Genomic DNA, 18,797 nt, shown 5'->3' with positions numbered 1-18,797 from the left:
AATTGATGGCAATCTTCCTAGCCATGAAGGCATTCAAAGTACATCTATGCAACAAGGTCGTGTTGATCCGGACGGACAACATGACCGCAATGTACTACATACAGAAACAGGGAGGCACACACTCTCCACAGTTGTCTCATCTGGCTCAGAGCATGTGGAAGTGGGCCATTCAAAGGAACATGTTCCTCATGGCGGAACACCTCCCTGGCAAGGACAACCAGATGGCGGATCTGCTCAGCAGACACAGCCACCAGATGCACGAGTGGGAGTTACACCCATCAGTACTCCAACCGTACTTTCAGCAGTGGGGTCATCCGGAGATAGACCTATTCGCGACAAGCGAAAACGCAAAATGCCAAAGCTTCGCCGCCAGATTCCCACATCCGCAGTCGCAGGGCAATGCGATATGGATGAACTGGTCCGGCAGATTTGCGTACGCTTTTCCCCCAGCGCCATTGATACCGCTAGTGGCCCGCAAACTCCGACAACACTCCCTGACACTCGTCCTAGTTGCTCCCACGTGGGCACGCCAGCCGTGGTACACCACCTTCCTCGAACTTTCCGTGGTGCCGCATCAAAGGCTGCGGATCAAACCCGCGCATTTGACGCAGAACCATGGAGAGGTTCAGCACCCAGATCCGCAACAGCTGAATCTGGCGATCTGGCTCCTGAAGTCCTAGAGTTTGGCTATCTCAACCTGCCACCTGACTGTATGGACATCATCAAGGAGGCCAGGAGACCCACTACCAGAGCTTGCTATGCAGCCAAATGGAAAAGGTTCGTCATTTATTGCGGTAATAATGACATCAACCCGCTGGACGCATCCATCCAAAACATCATCTGTTATCTCTTACACCTATATCGATGCAATCTGGCGTACACCTCTATACGTGTCCATTTGACCGCAATATCAGCCTATCTGCAAACCAGGCAGCACCTCTCTCTATTCAGAGTGCCTGCCATCAAAGCATTCTTGGAAGGGCTCAAACGAGTCATTCCACCTAGTCACCCACCGGCTCCAATGTGGAACCTCAACTTGGTCCTCACACGCCTGATGGGTCCACCCTTTGAACCTCTACACTCATGCGAGATTCAATTCCTTACCTGGAAAGTGGCCTTCCTAGTAGCGATCACTTCCCTCAGAAGAGTTAGTGAACTCCAGGCACTAACCGTTCAAGAGCCATTTATTCAGGTTCACGCCAACAGGGTCGTACTACGTACCAACCCCAAATTCATGCCCAAGGTAATATCGCAGTTCCACATGAATCAGACTATTGAACTGCCCGTTTTCTTCCAAAACCCACAAACTGTTGCAGAAAGGGCACTACATACACTAGATGTACGGAGGGCCCTCATGTACTACATCGACAGGACTAAACCATTCAGGAAGACAAAACAACTGTTCGTTGCCTTTGCCCCACACCACAAAGGTAACGCCATCTCCAAAGCAGGGATAGCCAGATGGATAGTTAAGTGTATTCAAATCTGTTATCAAAAGGCAAAACGCACATTAACTATTCCACCACGAGCCCACTCAACACGTAAATTGGGGGCTTCCATGGCCTTCCTAGGAAATATTCCCCTGCATGATATATGCAGAGCAGCCACATGGTCCACTACACACACATTTACAAAACACTATTGTGTAGATGTGCAGTCAAAACAGCAGACAGCTGTAGGACAGGCTGTTCTCAAGACACTTTTTCAGACCGCTGCAGCTGGCACGGGTAGCCGCCGCTAATAGAGGGCACTGCTATGTATTCTATGCACAGATATGAATTCAGCAGCCCACATGCCTCGAACTGAATATGCTACTTACCAGTATGCATCTGTTCTTGGCATGTAGGGCTGCTGACATTCATATCGCCCTCCCTCCTCCCCGGCGCCTGTCGCAGCTGCAGCTCTCAGAATTACTGCAAGCATGGTCATCACTTTCTGTATCTACTCCATCACTGCCACAATGGCGAAAAACAATCTGAGGATGGAGAGGATGCCCATGCGCACTGTAGTCCAGGGGAGGAGTCACCTATCCAAGGATACTTCGAAGACTCTTCCAGGACAACAACGTGCAAACATCCGGACCCAACACTAGGCGGCGATCTATGCACAGATATGAATGTCAGCAGCCCTACATGCCAAGAACAGATGCATACTGGTAAGTAGCATATTCAATATTGAAGGGTAGTGGCGAAGGATTTTTTTTTCCGTTAATCACTTAAGCTCTATATTCAAACAAATACACTTAAAGAACAGTGTGCCAATTCGCAATTTGTGATAGAGAGAAGCTTGTGAGTGCCTTGCATGGTACTATAGATGACATTAAATCATGTCCTTTTCTTCTCCTCGTATTCTTTCTCATCTTCTCTAAAATAGGCTCTTTATTTTTTGTTCAGCTTTGTGCTTTAATATTTGGACAACAAGCCAACAAAACACTATTGAAGTTATTTTGAAAGCCAAAATCTTAGCATACACTGAGTTTAGTCACAAGGGACTAAGGTCGTGAATCTGTTTTCCCAACATAAAGTTTTACTGAATGTATGCATTGTTGTAAACTATTATGCTTTGCAAATGGGCCTTAAGATATTAGTTGGTTTATTTTTGTCTTGCAGGCTTAAATGTATTTGCACCACAAAGCAATTTGCTATACTACATTAACACTCCGTGGTAGATGATAGGCCTAAAGTGTAGATATTTTGTGGATTTTTAGATCTTATTTGGTGTTGCTTGGCGTGATTTTGAAGATTTAGCAACATGTAAATCTGTTAAATTGGCAGTAAGGAACTGCTTTGCGTGCAATTAGCTCATTATTGCTGTTTAATGGAGTGTATGATATAGCTTCCTATTTTTTTAATCTAGGGGTTTAGTCAAGTTTGCCCAAAAAAACTTCATCCCGAACACAATTACTTTCTGCACATGAATCCTCTTTAGTCAGTGTCTGTTTCATTATGTTGCTTTTTGGCGTGATTTATTTTACTCTGTTTGAGATTACCATTAGTCTAATATTTGTGCGCTTTTTCACATGTAGGTATCTTTATGGATTTGAAGAATACTGTCGCTCTGCAAATATTCAGTTCAGGACTATACACCATAATGATCCTAAACCAGTGCTAGTTGAAGAGGTTAAAGTGGAAGAGCCAATGGAGGACAGAGTCCAAGTAGAACCTGAAATTCCCCCATTAGAAGTAAAGCAAGAAGTTGAAGAAAGTATTGACTCCAGCAGTGAAAGCGAAAAAGAGGAATTAGAATTTCGATCACCACGAGTAAGTATCACTTTTGGATCTTCCACACTACATACAGTTTAATCACGATTTACAAATAAATTATTTTTCATTCTGCATGAGCTCTTGCAGCAGTCTTCCATCTGTACAGCAGATCATGTTATTTTGTTGCTGCTGGTCTGTAGAATGCACCCATGGTAAAGAAAAGAAGTGTGGCTTAATGAACACTTCAATTTGGCGCTCTTCATCGCCTTTTCCCAGATTATACATTACAGTACCGTTCTTCGGTTGAGCCTGGGCAGCGCATGCACTGCTCCGCAAGGCATGCTGTATTGAGGTATGTGTCATAGAAACTCCGTCCATTTCCCGTCCATCTTTTCAATTGGCTCCTGTTACTGTCCTTGCAAAATCGTTGCTTTTAATATGTGACTAGGCTTAGTAGTCCCGCCTTGGAACCGCCTTGTCTGCATTTGTAACCTCATATAACGACTGGGCTTATTACTTGTGTTACATGGTCTGTGTTATGTAGTCGGTGAGCACTATTTTCTTTAATGATCTTTCCCCTATTTCACCCACCACATCGCTGCACGCTTTTATATTATTAGTAATGTATTTATTTAACTGTAGCGGCCGCACCTATTTCCTTATTTAATTACCAGCGCGGGCCACTTTCACTTTAGCGGGTGTGCTAGAGAAGCTTTCTTAAAATAAAATCTGCTTTGGGTGAAAGTGCCCCATACGCACTTTCATTTTAATGTTGGCCGCGCCCCTTTCTTTAGACGCTTCTCACTGTAGCCTTAATACGGCAAGCAGCGCCTAAAGAAAGGGGTGCGGCCACCATTAAAGTGGCCTCGCATTTGCGAGAGATAGCTATTGACGTTAGAAATAACAATGCCTTTTATATATGTGTTGCTTTTAAAAACATATAAATAAAAGGCATTGTCACTGTCAATGCCAATAGCTTAAACGCTCTCAAACGCGAGACCTATTGCATTGAAAATGCTCGTTTTAGTTTGTGTTATCAAGTAGTCAGTGACTGGGTGGCTGTAACATTGTCCAGCACAGTAGGTATTTCAGATTTTTATTTTTAGGTCATGCCTAGCGAAAGCGCGCATGTGCTGCTCTAGGAGAAGGCCTCTTGGAATCACTTCAGACTTTCTGCAAACTCGTGCGTGTGGTGTTCAATTTCCCACACATGCTATTGGTCTTTGTGTGTGGCTTTCAAAAATGAAAGCACACAATTGGCTAAAGGCGGGTGCATGTCCCACGTTTTCTGAAAATGTTTACTACCACAGCGTTTAGCTGTCGGGAGCGAGCAGTGGCGCATAGCGTGCCATCTGTTGTGGATTAGGTTTCATTTTAAGACCTTGCAGTTTTCCTTACAAGGCGCGTCCCCTCCACCCCGGCCAAGGGACAGACCCCACCGCCACAAGAGTGTGTGCTTCTTTTTCCAGCACTCGCACTTCATCTATGTCGGCACTCTCTTCCTGCACCGTTATCTTTGTATTAGTATGTTATTGTCAAGACATTTGCTGTACTCTGTAGTTGGCCTCTATAGTCGCCTCTTTTTTGGTACCATCTTAAAAATTGACTGCACCTTTTACCATTAGCGTTTTTTCATCACTGTGGTGCGTGTTTCTTTTCACACCTCTGCGCAGCTGTGGTGCGTTCCACCTTTGACATCTCTGCATAGTGCACAGCTGTGGTGCGGGTTTCCTTTCCCCACATTGCTTTTGATGCTCGCTTGATCCAGGGGCTTAACGCAGGCCTTTGCTGGGGCTTAATTTGAGCCGGTGTCTACCGGTGCGCACATGGGCACTTAGTTATTAGCACAGTTCAGAAAGCCAGCACATTTCACCCTACAGGATGCCTACAGATCAGCCACTGCGTACCAGACGTCCCTTGTATTACAGCTCCTTTGAGTGTGTTTGTGTGTGTGTGTAGTAGTCCAGGCTCTTGGGGCTCGCTGGATCCAGGGGTGTAACGCAGGCCCCTGCTGGGGGCTTAATTTGAGCTGGTGTCTGCCGGTGTGCACATGGGCCCTTGATTAGTAGCAATTGCTTTTTGTGCGTGCTTGCTGGCACCAGCTGCTAAATAATGCCTCTGTGCAGCTGTGGTGCGTGCTACCTTTGACATGTCTCTACAGTGCACAGCTGTGGTGCGTGCTTCCTTTACCCCCCCCCCCCCCCCATTGTACAGTACACACCATTATCAACACAGCACCATCTCAGCATTAGAACAGCACCACCTCCACATCAGTGCACCACCACCAGTGCAACACCAGCTCAGCACCTGCACAGCCCCACACCAGCAGCAATTCAGAACCAAAGCAGCACCACTTCAGCATCAATACAGCAACACCTCAACCAGAACAAAAACAACATCACTTGGCACCACATAAGCACCAGTTCAGCTACACAACATCGGCATAACTCATCACCACAACATCACTCAGCACCACCTCAGCATCACTCAGTACCACATATGCATCATTCAGCATCACCTAGGCATCACCTCAGAACCAGCGCACCACCACTTCAGCATCACCTCAATATCATTCCTGATCACCTGAGCATCACCTCCGCCACTACTCACAACCACCTCAGCATCACTCCACACCACTTCAGTTTGGCATAAAAATGTGACTTCTATTAATTCTCCACAAATAACTCTCCACTACTCCTATCTAATTTAAATACTATTTCACAACATCCACCCTCCCTTGTTTATATCCCACACCTAACAATAAAAACTATAACAAAAATGAATTACAACAAGCAAGGACAATTGACCACATTGCATAAACAAATAAACTAACACACATATTTTGTATTAATTTTGGTTTTTAGTACAATACTATAGTTGTATATAATGTTTTTAGGTCTCGCTGAGTCAGCGCGCATGCGCTGCTTGGAGAGACTTTAGTAGGTGATTTTTCAAAGTGCTGCTGGCTAGCGACAAGCTTGCGTTCACGCGAGCGTGTACGTGCGAACCGCCAGCCTTCATCAGCACTTTGAAAACTCACCTACTAAAGTCTCGCCGAGCAGCGCATGCGCGCTGACTCTAATAATGAATTTCCTTGATGTGTGCAGCTTTGGTACCCTCTAGTGCAAGACTATTACAAGTGCCGCATAATATCATTTGCATTTGCTGTTTCTGCCATCTACCTCAAAAAAGAAAACTATCTCCCTTAAATCCTACCCAAGATTGGCACATTTCCACATGCCTCAGATCTCTGGTTACAGAAAGCCCGTACAGTCTCATAATTTTTTTTTATTGGAATACTGAAAACGACACGTGCACTCCCCCAAAGAAACGCACCCCTTGCCTATCAAATAAACTGATATGATAGTCTACATTAGGTTCACTTAATAACATAAATTCAGCTCAGCAAATGTCTCAACGTATTTTATCTTTAAACAAGTTTGCTTAATTATATGATCGGTTGTTGATTAAAACTTATGAGAGACTTTTTAAGTGTTTTATGACACGCATAAACAAATGCGGCTTTATACTTGTCAAGTAATTTTACATCAAGAACACAACAATAATGTTTCTAGCACTAGGACAAGACAGCAAGAGAATTAAAATGAAAAATATATTTGGCATTCAAATGATCTTTAGTATACATAATTGTATGTTTTTTCATTATGTATTCTGGAATTGCTGTCTTTTGGCAGACATTAATGTTGTGCATATTTGTGCTCCATTATTGTTAAGGTGACAGTATTGCATTACGTAATTCAATAAAATAGAGTGGCTGAAGAACTTACATGCGTCTTTAAAAGACATGGGTATGGAAGGGATGTGGACTGACCCAGCTACTGCCCAGTTTCCATCAAAAAGTTCTCTCAAAATAGCATACTGGGAAAGAATTGATTCCCAGGTATTGAGCAGAGCATCAGGGATGTCCGGAAATTTTCTGGAGTTTAAAGACTCCCCCAGCCTTGAACAATACTGGGATGTGGTGACTAATGTGGGCGACAGGAAACTCTACTTCCAGTTTAGAGCTGGCTCTTTGCCTCTTAGATTTTTGACTGGAAGGTGGGCCAGGAATTCGGAATTGCAGTGCCCTGCATGCGGGGCTGCGATTGAAACAGTTCCCCACTTTCTGTTTGCCTGCCCGGCATTTACCATTCCAAGGCGCGTTTGGCTTACCCCAATGTGTAAATCTCTCGGCACAAGGAGCTGCGCTGTAGCATTACGCATTTTGCGCACTAGCTCTTTGACAATAGTCTGTCGCATTGGCAAAATACTTGGGCTGGGCATGGGCATTGCGGAGAAAATCAATCAAGCGTACCCTTGATGGCCTTTAATGAATTCTGTGTTTGGGTTTTCCCTATCATCAAGCTGTGCCAGGGACAATTTTAATTCCAAAATGTTTTTATTACTACATGTCAGTCCATTGAAGTGTTTAATGTTTTTTTAAAAGGTATTTTAATGTATTTATTGAACTGTATGTTTTTATGTACTATGTTTGTGTCTTTTATGATTGCTTTTTAAATCGAATAAAGACTGATTGATTGATTGATTGTTATTGTAATTCAATGTCAGTGACAAAGCATGGAAAGAGGCAACAATTAATTTTCTGGTGTATCAAATTTTGGCGATTGGGCTGGGCTCAGCAAAGTCTCTTTATTGCAGACATTTAGTGCAGTTTGCAGTATTGCGCCAGATGTATTGGAGTAACTTATGTGAATTGAGTCAAAGTTACACTTTTTTGCTGTTTTATTTGGATTGCCGGCCTTGTTAATCCTTGTTACACCCACTTTGGCAGCGATTGCTCTCTTATAAGGTACCAAAGGCGAGACCTATTGGCTATGCCAATGCTTGTTTATTAAGTTCACTTTACACCACAAGCTTTTTTTTGCTGATTACTCCACAAGCAATTTATTCAGATCATCCACTGGGTTAGATCTTCTTTTTTTTTTTTTTTTATTTTTTTTTTTAGGTCTCGCCTACATACATCTTAGATTGTGTTTTGCCAAAAATTTCATAAGACCTATTGTGTACAATATCCATACTCAAAGTTGTCTTTGGGTCAGCCCATTGCTTATTGGTTGGCTATCATTTTCTTACTTCTTATTCAATAGATGTCCTTCCTTTTCTAGTTTAAACCCCTACCTTGGTGCAAAGGGTTTTACATTGTTTCGGAATTGCAAGAAGCAGAAGCATACAACTCATGCAGTCAAGGAACTGCTTGTTTTTTTATCTTAGTTTCACCACTCCATTGGACTGCATGGCTTTCTCACTAATATGTAGGCTTGTTTTGTTTTACCTTTGTGCCCCGCTTTTGTGCTATGTGTTATATCACCCTACGACTGTGACTGTCACCCGTTGGTATTTTTCATATTGCTTTTTAGTCTCCTCACTAGTTACTCCATTGCCCAGCCTTCCTTTCCTGTTCCTCCATTGCCTTTTATCCTCCCACCCCCATATTCCCACTGTTGCTACTCCGACCCTTCCTGCTTTTTATTTTTCATAATGTTTTTTTTTACATTTGTTTTATTCATTTTGATAAACTGACTTTATTGAGTTTTGCAGTGAAAATTTTAAGATACATGTAGCATATCGGAGAACCAATGCAGCATATGACCATTAACAGGCTTTGAAATGACGTGATGTTATGACCTAGAGCAACACCAGGCTGATTTCCAGAATTGTAACCCTGGGGTAATTAACCGAGCCATTTCCCCCCATACTCGACCATGTTTCAGGGGACAACCGGGCTTAATGGACCGTTATTTAGCAAGAACCCAGCAGCTGCACAACACCTTTCATTTGTCCGTGCTCTGAGCTGATCTTTTAGTTGTTGTTGTAATTTAATTAACATTTAAAAAATGGTCATTGGTGATCTTGAAACGGAAAATAAAAAATAAAATTCAAAATGACTGCTGGTATGCATGCGTCACGACAAGCTCACACACTGGTGCCCCCCATGAAAACTTTTTTGTTTCAGAAAAAGTTTAGAAAGGGCTGCTTGTGCATATGCATGTCATGGTGCACAGATTGTAGTTGTGTGATTTAAGGAGGTGGCAAAAGAGCTTCTGTAGTTTGGGTCATACTTTCTAATAAAAAGGTATATTCAAGGCATATGAGCTGCAGATCGTACACTGTGCATAGATCGCCATCTGGTGTTGGGCTCGGATGCTTGCACCTTGTTGTTGTCTTGGAAGGAGTCTTTTGTAGTCACAAGATAGTCGACTTCTCCCTTGGACGATAGTGCGCATGGGCATCGACTCCATCCTCAGATTGTTTTTTTCCGCCATTGTGTTCGGATGTAACTTTTGCGCTCTGGTTCGACTACTAATTTTCTAAACCATTTCGACGCGCAAACTATCTACGGTATTGTCTTCGATCGCGTGATCTTCGACGCGCATCTCTACTCTATTCCGGTTGTCGCCGCGGGCCTATCGACGCCGTTGGGGCCTACAGCTCATGGAAAGGACTCCATTCAAAAAATGCCCCCAGTTTGGAGCGAAATTCCCACACAGTGACCAACACAAGGTCTATAACCTGTGTGTCTCGCCTGAGCACGACGAGAACAATTGCCAGGCCTGCGCCTCCTTTCGATCCAAGAAAACCATCTGTGATCACTGGGCCCGATGACACATCATGGCGCAGAGAGCAGCTCCGGCACCAGCGGACATCTTCGAAGGCCCCGATGTCCCAGAGGAAGATTCCGAGGATTTGGAAATCATGTCCGAAGCAGACGACTCGGACTCAGACGACCACATCACTCCTGGTCAACGAGTGAGTACACAACTGCCCCTACCCCAACCCCACCCGAAAAAAAAGACGGCCCTGGTCAAGACTTCGCCTGCTGGCCCCAGTCGTGACCGAAAACAGACTTCAGAAGCCCGGCTCAGAAGATGAGGGACAAGCCTTCTGGCAACTCGGGACCGAGCAGACCACATATTAGTGTCCCGCAGGCGCCTTCGGCCCGAAGATGGGAGAACAAACTCCCAAAAAGAAGTCTGCATCGACCACCTCGATGCCGAAAGACAAACCATCGGATCCAAAGCCAAAACCCTCGGAACCGAAAAAGATTTCCATCTCCATAGCCAAGCCAAAAGACTCCAAGCCACCTCCTAAGGCCTCGGTGCAGAAATCCAAACCCCGCTCGGACCCGAAGAAGTCGGCGCCGAAAGGGGTTACTGAAGAGGAGGAACTTTTTACACCAGATCCTGTCGATCCCAAGCAGAAAAAACTCCATATAGACCCCAAAACAGGGCATGTTGCTGCTGTTCCACACAAAAAGAGGACGCTGGACACACCAGACACTCCTGCAGTGCCTGTAAAGAAAAAAGACTGCCACTTTACGTATAAGACCCTCTTCTCCTGTTCTTCCTCCTGAGCCTGTTCTTCCTCCTAAACCTGTCTCTCCTCCACAACTTCCACCACAATCATCACCACAGGATGATGATAATGATTTAGGGGGTGGGGGAGGCAACAATGACCCTTTCACTGACCTTGATGACGACATGGACACACCACAGGACGATTGGGACGATTACGATGACCCAGTAGAGCCCCCAGACCTCCCTGAACCCCAGCCATATCCAACAAAACCATCTCCCCCAGATGATATTGGCTTTGGTCTGCTTGTTAATAGAGCTGCTGTCTACCATGGTGTCCACATGCATTCAGACCCTGCAGACGAGGATTTTCTTCTAGACACCTTCGAACAGTCATAGAAAACTGTCCAAATACTACCAATGCTAAAAGGGGTCATCAAACATGCCCCTGACATATTCAAAAACCCAGTAAGAGCTAGAATTCTCAATCCCAGGATTGACAAATCTAAACCTGCCCCTGATGATCCCATCTACATCAAAGGGCAGCTACCCTTAGACTCACTAGTGGTAACTAACGCTAGGAAACTCGCCAACTCTCAAACCTCCGGTGAAGCACCACCTCTGGATAAAGAATCCAAGTTATTAGATGCCTCTGGCAAAAGAGTTGCTGCCCAAGCAGCCAATCACTGGCGCATAGCCAACACCCAAGCATTACTGGTTGGGTATGATAGGGCTCACTATGACCGGCTAGAAACACTATTACAACATTTACCTGATCAGTACAAAACGCAGGCAAATGACTTAAATCAAGAGGGCAAATTAATAACCAACGCCTCAATCAAGTGTGCCCTTGATGCAGCTGACAAAGCCTCTAGGTCCATTAACACTAGTGTGCTACTTAGACGACATGCCTGGCTACGCATTACAGGCTTTAAACAGGAGGTACAGTCAACTATCCTCAACCAGCCGTTCAATCAGGAACAACTTTTTGGACCAGCTGTAGACACCACACTAGAAAAGATGACAAGCATTGGCATAGCCAATAGGTCTCGCTTTTGGGACCGTCATAAGTATTTAGTTATGCAGCATAATATCCTTGGTGCAACCACATCAACTGTTGCGTGACTAAACACTTATAAGGTCCCAAAGGCAAGACCTATTGGCTATGCCAATGCTTGGTGTGTGTGTGTGGTTGTGTGGTTGTGTGTGTGTGGTTGTGTGTGGGGGTGCGGTTGTGGGAGTGTGCACGTGTGTGGTTGAGTGTGCGCGTGTGTGGTTGAGTGTGCGCGTGTGTGGTTGAGTGTGCGCGTGTGTGGTTGAGTGTGTGTGGGGTTGAGTGTGGGTGGTGGTGGGTTGGGTGTGGTGGTGGGTTGGGTGTGGTGGTGGGTTGGGTGTGGTGGTGGGTGTGTGGTTGTGTGTGGGGTTGTCTGTGTGACAGTAATACTAAAAGCATCTCAAAATAAAGGAACACAAACATCGAGTTTGTGGAAAGAGAAAGCACGTTGTAAGTCAAACGGGCGCAGCAAAGAATTAACACAACAAAACAAACAAGATCACTTAGCGAAGACTGCGTGCTGATAATGGCTTCACACAGCCCATCATCTTAAGAGTTCGATTGCAGCCAATGTGCACTCAAACCTGCCCCCTCCTTGTGAGTTGCACCCCATATTTCATGAGTTGTAACTGCTGCACCCACCATAGCGCTTTGAGATCTAAAGCGCTACATAGGTTTAATTGATTAACCAGTTGCAAACATGCTGTGCTTTTAAAGAGAATGTTCCAAAAGTTTCCAGCTTCCTCGTGTCCTCATGAAAGCGCCAACGAAAGGACTCCCTGAATGGTGCAACGGACATGAAGCAGCCGCAGCGATCAGAAATAAACACTGTGAACGTTGTCCAGTTTCATAGTAACGTTTCCTTAATGTTCTTTAAGTCACAAAACAGTAATACTAAAAGCATCTCAAATTAAAGGAACACAAATCGAGTTTGTGGAAAGAGAAAGCACATTGTAAGTCAAACGGGCGCAGCAAAGCATTAACGCAACAACATGTTCTTTGATGTTCTTTGAACGAGAACATCAAAGGGGCGCCGCGAAAGTGATCGCGGGCGCTTAATGAGCATGACGAGGTTTGCCAGCCTCTGCTCCTAAGCGCGCGCGTGCACATGCACTGTAGCTCTAGGCTGGCCATGGTAGCATTTTTTGAGCCCTCACTAAAAGTCTCGCCAGACCAGCGCATGCGCTGGGTTAGGCGAGACTTAAAAAAGGACACGGAGGCTGCCAAATCCATGGGAGCATTACAGTCTCAATCCACACGTGGTTCCTTTCGCCGCTCCTTTTATAGAGGAGTATCCAAAAACATTGGAACACAGACCGCCTCCTCTTTCTACAAAAACACCAGGCAAACATCCCCCAATGGAGGATATTTTAGTGGCGGATATAGGGGAAATAACAAAGGGAGAGGCCGAGGTAACAACACCACCCGCGCCTCCCCCACTAATAAACAGTGACTTCCCTCCAGACCTTTCCACTCTGGTCAGGGGAAGACTTTCACAGTTCCTACCTGTCTGGGACTCCATCACAACAGACAAGTGGGTAAGACAAATTATCAAGTATGGTTACTGCCTGGAACTTACAGCAACCCCGCCTGCCATACCACCAAACGGCGCTCAATTTCCGCGTAACACCTTGTACTCTTAAAACAAGAGGTTCTCTCACTGCTTCAAAAGCACGCGATGGAACCAGTTCCCTTACAGCATCAAGCAACAGGGGTTTACTCGCTATATTTGCTAATCCCCAAGAAGGACAGGACTCTAAGTCCAATATTCGACCTCGGACCCCTCAATCTATACACAGTCAGATCATTTTAATATGATCACTCTCCAACAGGTCCTCCCACTGCTGCAAAAAGGCGACTTCCATGCCACTTCAGATCTCAAGGACGCCTACTTCCACATTCCCATACGTCCTGCTCACAGGAAGTATCTAAGGTTCATAGTGGACTATAACACTATCAGTTCAAAGTCCTTACATTCGGGGTGACCACAGCACCCAGAGTGTTCACAAAATGCCTTGCGGTGGTAGCAGTACACTTAAGATGACAACAAATCCATGTCTTTCCCTATCTCGACGACTGGCTAATAAAGGCCTAGTCATTCAACCAGTGTGTTCATCACACTCAAACCATCCAGCTGCTACACGACTTGGGATTCACAGTGAACTACACCAAGTCACATCTTCAGCCCTCCCATATACATCAGTATCTAGGGGCCACACTGGGCACCTCCAGAGCTCTGGCATATCCCAATCCACCCAGCAGAGCCAGTATACAAACCCTAATCACCAAATTTCAACCAAAGCACTCCCTTCCAGCAAGGGTATTCATGCAACTCATTGGAATGATGGCCTCTTGCATCTTTATCGTACCTCATGCAAGACTTCAGATGCGCCCCTTACAGGAATGCCTAGCACGTCAGTGGAACCAGGCTCAGGGACAACTTGCAGATCTGGTGTTGGTAGACAGCCGGACACATCGCTCTCTGCAGTGGTGGAACACACGAAACCTGTCCAAAGGGCGGCTGTGCCTAGAACCAGTTCCATAGATAGTGCTAACAGCAGACGCATCACTCACCGGTTGGGGAGCCCATCTCCTAAAACATACAATTCAAGGCAAATGGACCACTCATCAGAAAGTGCTCCATATCAATCACCTGGAATTACTAGCAGTATTTCTACCATTAAAACCATTCCAAGTACATGTACAGAACAAGACTGTCCTAGTCCGGACGGACAACATGACAGCCATGTATTACATACAGAAACAAGGAGGCACACGTTCTTTGCAGCTGTCCCAGCTCGCACAAAACTTTTGGAGAGTGGTCATTCCACAAAACATATACCTGCTTGCAGAACATCTTCCAGGAGTTCACAATCAGACACCGCAGATGCACGAATGGGAACGTCATCCCCTAGTTCTTCAACCATTTTTCCAACTGTGGGGTCACCCAGACATAGATCTGTTTGCCACACACGCAAATGCAAAATGCCCAACCTTCGCCGCCAGGTTTCCACACCCGTTGTCCAAAGGTAATGCGATATGGATGAACTGGTCAGGCAGATTTGCGTACGCTTTTCTGCCACTCCCACTGATTTCCCTAGTAGTAAGCACGCTCAGACAACAGTCTCTCAAGATGATCCGCATCCAGAGATGTAATCCTCATAATTAAAATACAAAGCAGAGCAAATACCACCTTTGCAGTTGCATTGTCTCCCAAGACATTCATGGTGCATCTACAAAAACCAACTCTTTCCACCACTGAGCTATTGGTACTTATTTCTAAGATCCCTCAGAAGACAATCCAGTCATCTGCATAAAACCCTGAAAAATTAAGTATACCGATGACCAAGGAATATACACACTCTTGCATTAACATCAAAAGGTCTTCATTGGTGCCTCATTTACCAGCAAATATTGCCACACCAACTGAAAGGAGACCTGTCACCCCACTCGTTGAAAAGTCCTCTTATACGCAGATCACCCTGACCAACATCAGGATATCATCATTGAATATTAAACATTGGAAATGCTGGCAAACACCCAATTAAGCATTCACTTTGCTGCTCAAAACCTACGATGCAATTGGTGGGCAGATTTCAGGCCAAGTGAAGGAACAGCAGTGGTTTTAATTGATTTGAAAAGGATTTGGCCATCAGTTAAGGAAATACAGCGACTATACTAATTTATTGTGCTTGCTTGAATCTTTCATCTTTTGTGTAATTTAAGAATTGTTTTAGTCTGGAAATGGTTATCCTTTTTAACCTGCAGTCCTTAATAGCCCCGTGAATGCATTCAGCTTATCTTTACAGCATCCCAACTTATTGTATGGCCTGGCACAACCTGCATTTTACTTCTGTTTAAAGCCGATCAATAGGCCTGCTAGTCAACATAGACATATGGCATGCTAACTGTACCATCAGAACAATAGATGTTTATTGCTTAACCTCTAAAAAGGAATGGGAAATACTGCAAGTAAGTGTAAAAGCGACTTGAAATGCACTGTTTCACCTCATCGGCAGAAGATATTAGTTGTCTATTGCTTGGGTTACCATGTGAGGAGTCAAGACAACAATCCATTGCAAAAAAGAGTGAACAAGAATGTCACTTAAAAGGGCCACTTAGACATAAAACAACCTTGAACTGATAAACATCCTAAAGGAAAAGTAGTCATAGCAGGGGCGATCGTGTGACCAAAAAAAGATTATGGTGACATTCTGTATTGCATTGTGTTTACATTTTGTGGCCTAACTTCATATAGCCCCAAACTTGCAACAGTCAGACCCACATTTCTGCCACAACCACAAATGAAAGGTAAGACTAATTTCAAGCTGCGGCTGCAGTTTACAGCAGCGTTTTGAGAGTATGTAGACTTCTCTTTGGGTGTTATCAAATATGTTTCAAAGGAAGTTAAAAAAATTAACTGCAATATATAATAACAAAGTGATCACCTGATAGCACCAAACCCACCAGCCTAAAGACCGTCATTAGAAATAAAACCGCTTTAGGTAACCAAGGATTTATGGTCTCTATAAATAATATATGCTGAATCCTCCTGTGACTACTCGTGGGACTCTGTGCTTGAATTACATCTTGCCTGGCACAAAACAAGAATGTCCAGTAAGTTGAGAGGGTTACTCTCTGGATTGCCATGTCATTCCAAGAAGATCAAGAACCTCGGTACTCCATAGTAATTCTTGCATGGCTCCTCGTTGAGGATTTCATATTGACCAATTCCATTTTAGCAGTAAAGGAGACTTTGAAGTGTTCCTCACTTGATGTTATTGCATGGCCTGACTTGTACCTCATACTACCCCTGTACCTTGAGGAATTGGGAGGGCCATGACTGGCTATGCAGTAACAATATTCATTGATAGCAGGTCACTAAGTGCAGAAGACCTCAAGTTATGGAGGATTACACTCTAATGTGGTGTCCCTGATGGTCAATGATTTGCCAAGAGTAAAAAATGCTTGCAACAAAATCGCATGTCGGAAATAATCTGCAGCCAGTAAAGAATTTCAGAGTTGGTCAATGGTAAAGTCAGATGATTAGTCTATGTATCATGGTGAAGAGCTAGTCTAGGAAATGTATTGTCCTACAATTACCCTACTTGTTCGTCCTTCCCAACGTGTGCCGAAGGTTTGCATTTATTGGGTCTGCTGCATGTGTCTGACCATAATTACAAGTTAATTCCTGCTCTCCTTGACGTCTGCCCAAAGGTTTAAAAATTTTTTTTTTTTAAACGTGGCTTTTTAGAGTTTGATTTGGATTCACCCTTCCTTGAATGCAGTGGCCTATGTCATGGCGGAATGCTATGCGAATTTTGTGAGCATTCAGTACACTATCTACAAGTCCACTTAGTCTTGCAAGTGTAGGCAGTCCTGTTCTTATTGATGAACTAGTTACGCCTGTTCATGATTGAATGATCCTTTCCACATCATGTCACATCAGTTCCCCTTGGTTCAGTCAAGCAAATTAGCTCTGGTATGCAAACCAGAAGGAGAGCTTTTAAAGAGGCTGATGGGGAAAATGTAACCTCTTCTCCCCCGTTAAGACAATTGAGTTTCTGCATCTAAAATCTGTGTACTTGTGCAGCATCGTATTGTGGACAGTTTTGTTGTCAATAACTAGATGAACATTTATCCAAAATGTTAAATTTTGTAAATTGCAACCTTCGTACTTGATTTCCTAAGGACAGGGTCATGTTGAGAACTCCAGTTGAACTCAGATATTCTATTTCATGGTAACCAAGATAGTGATCTACTTACATTCCTATTGCACTTGTTGATAGATAGCATAAAGGGCACTTCGTATGCTAAATGACAAGATAGCTTGTAATTCTCAAGTGATGTCCTTTGCATGAGCGGAGCATGTCGCTGAACGGTTTGAATAAGCCAAGCTATATGTGTAGGAAGTGGACGAAAAAGAACATTGTGTAAAGAGTCCATGCAAACTACGATTCGTTTACAGAGGCACAAATGATATCCCAAATGTTCTCTTATGTGGTAGTGTGAGCAAGCAGTTAGGTGTATCAAAGGGTGGTGCTAAGCATTTGTTGACACACACACAGGCAATAAATTATTCACACACACTTAATAAATCCGAGACCAATGTAGAATAATAAGTTGTATTTTTATATAAATTTTGGTACCAAATACATCAATAGCAAGTAAGTGCTTTTTTAAAACATTGATTTTAGCATGTAAGTAAAATGTTCGCTTAAATGCGTCTTTATGCAAAATTCTCACCTATGGTAGAAAAGGCATGTATAGCAGTTAGTTGCATTCGGGGAGGTCTTCTTTGGGACTTAAGGTCTTAGGGGGCCAAGGTCCAAAGTTCTACCAGCAGATTCATGTTACCTGCCCTAAAGTGTCTGGGGTCTGGGTACGGAGGTGCTGGTTGTGTTGCTAGCTGGGTGTGCTACACGAGTAAAGTGCAGGGTAGGGGGCACCTAGAAATAGGCTACAGAGGGGTCTTGGAGACTAGCCATGGGGCTCCCAACGGGGTCTCGGGTCACAAGGGTCCTGGGGACAAGGTGGCACAGCCGGTTTACTGGTTCCCACTCCGAGTAGTAAGGTCGGCTGGGGTCTGTGCATCCTGGATCCTTGCGGTCATCAGTCTGCCGGTTGAGGGTGCAAAAATAATCCAGAAAGCTGGGCCACTCTGGAAGTGGGTCTCTGCTGTGCTGATGTCCCTCAACGGCTGCTTTGTCTTGGCTGGGCACTCATGGTCTGTGCTTGCTGCAAGGAATCTGGTAGCCTGGGTATTGGTCCTGTGCAGCTCTGGTTGGTCCTGGTGTCCTCTCACAGATGTGGCCTTCAGGAGGACACACCCTCTTCCTGGGGAGCTGCTGTGTCTGGCTGGCCAGGGAGCAGCAACTCGGTGGACCGGACTTTGCGTTTCAGTACCTGTGGACTGCGGGGGAGTAGCTACTCTACTCCAAGGGAGATTTTCTAGCAATTTACGAAGTGTCCTGGTAGACCACCAGGGTTCTTGGCAGGAGTTCAGCTGTGTGAAGAGTCGCTGGGTTGCGATTGTCGAGACTTAGTGCAACAAAGGGTTTGGCATCAAAAGTCGACAGCGGTCTTCAGTTCTCACTTTTTCTTATGGTGTCCTTCTCTTCTTGATCTGTCGAATTTGAGATCCTGGTGTCAGGGGTGCCATCTAAATACTTAATTCATCGGCTTTGCAGGGAGTGACGGGTAGTAGCCAATGGACTACTTACAGCG

General features: G+C 44.6%; 1 protein-coding gene across 1 annotated transcript in view; it reads left to right on the top strand.

Moving 5' to 3' along the window:
- Positions 1-18,797, top strand: part of ARID4A (AT-rich interaction domain 4A) — a 326,144-nt gene that overhangs the window by 234,651 nt on the left and 72,696 nt on the right. The window contains exon 15 of the mRNA XM_085626128.1: positions 3,026-3,260. Coding sequence (XP_085482254.1) covers positions 3,026-3,260 — 235 coding nt within the window. The remainder of the gene's footprint in view (positions 1-3,025; positions 3,261-18,797) is intronic.

Source organism: Triturus cristatus, chromosome 9 (assembly GCF_964204655.1).
Source record: "Triturus cristatus chromosome 9, aTriCri1.1, whole genome shotgun sequence".
Lineage (NCBI taxonomy): Eukaryota > Metazoa > Chordata > Amphibia > Caudata > Salamandridae > Triturus > Triturus cristatus.
The sequence above is the reverse complement of the archived record's forward strand: the minus strand, read 5'-3'. Positions and strand labels throughout refer to the sequence as shown.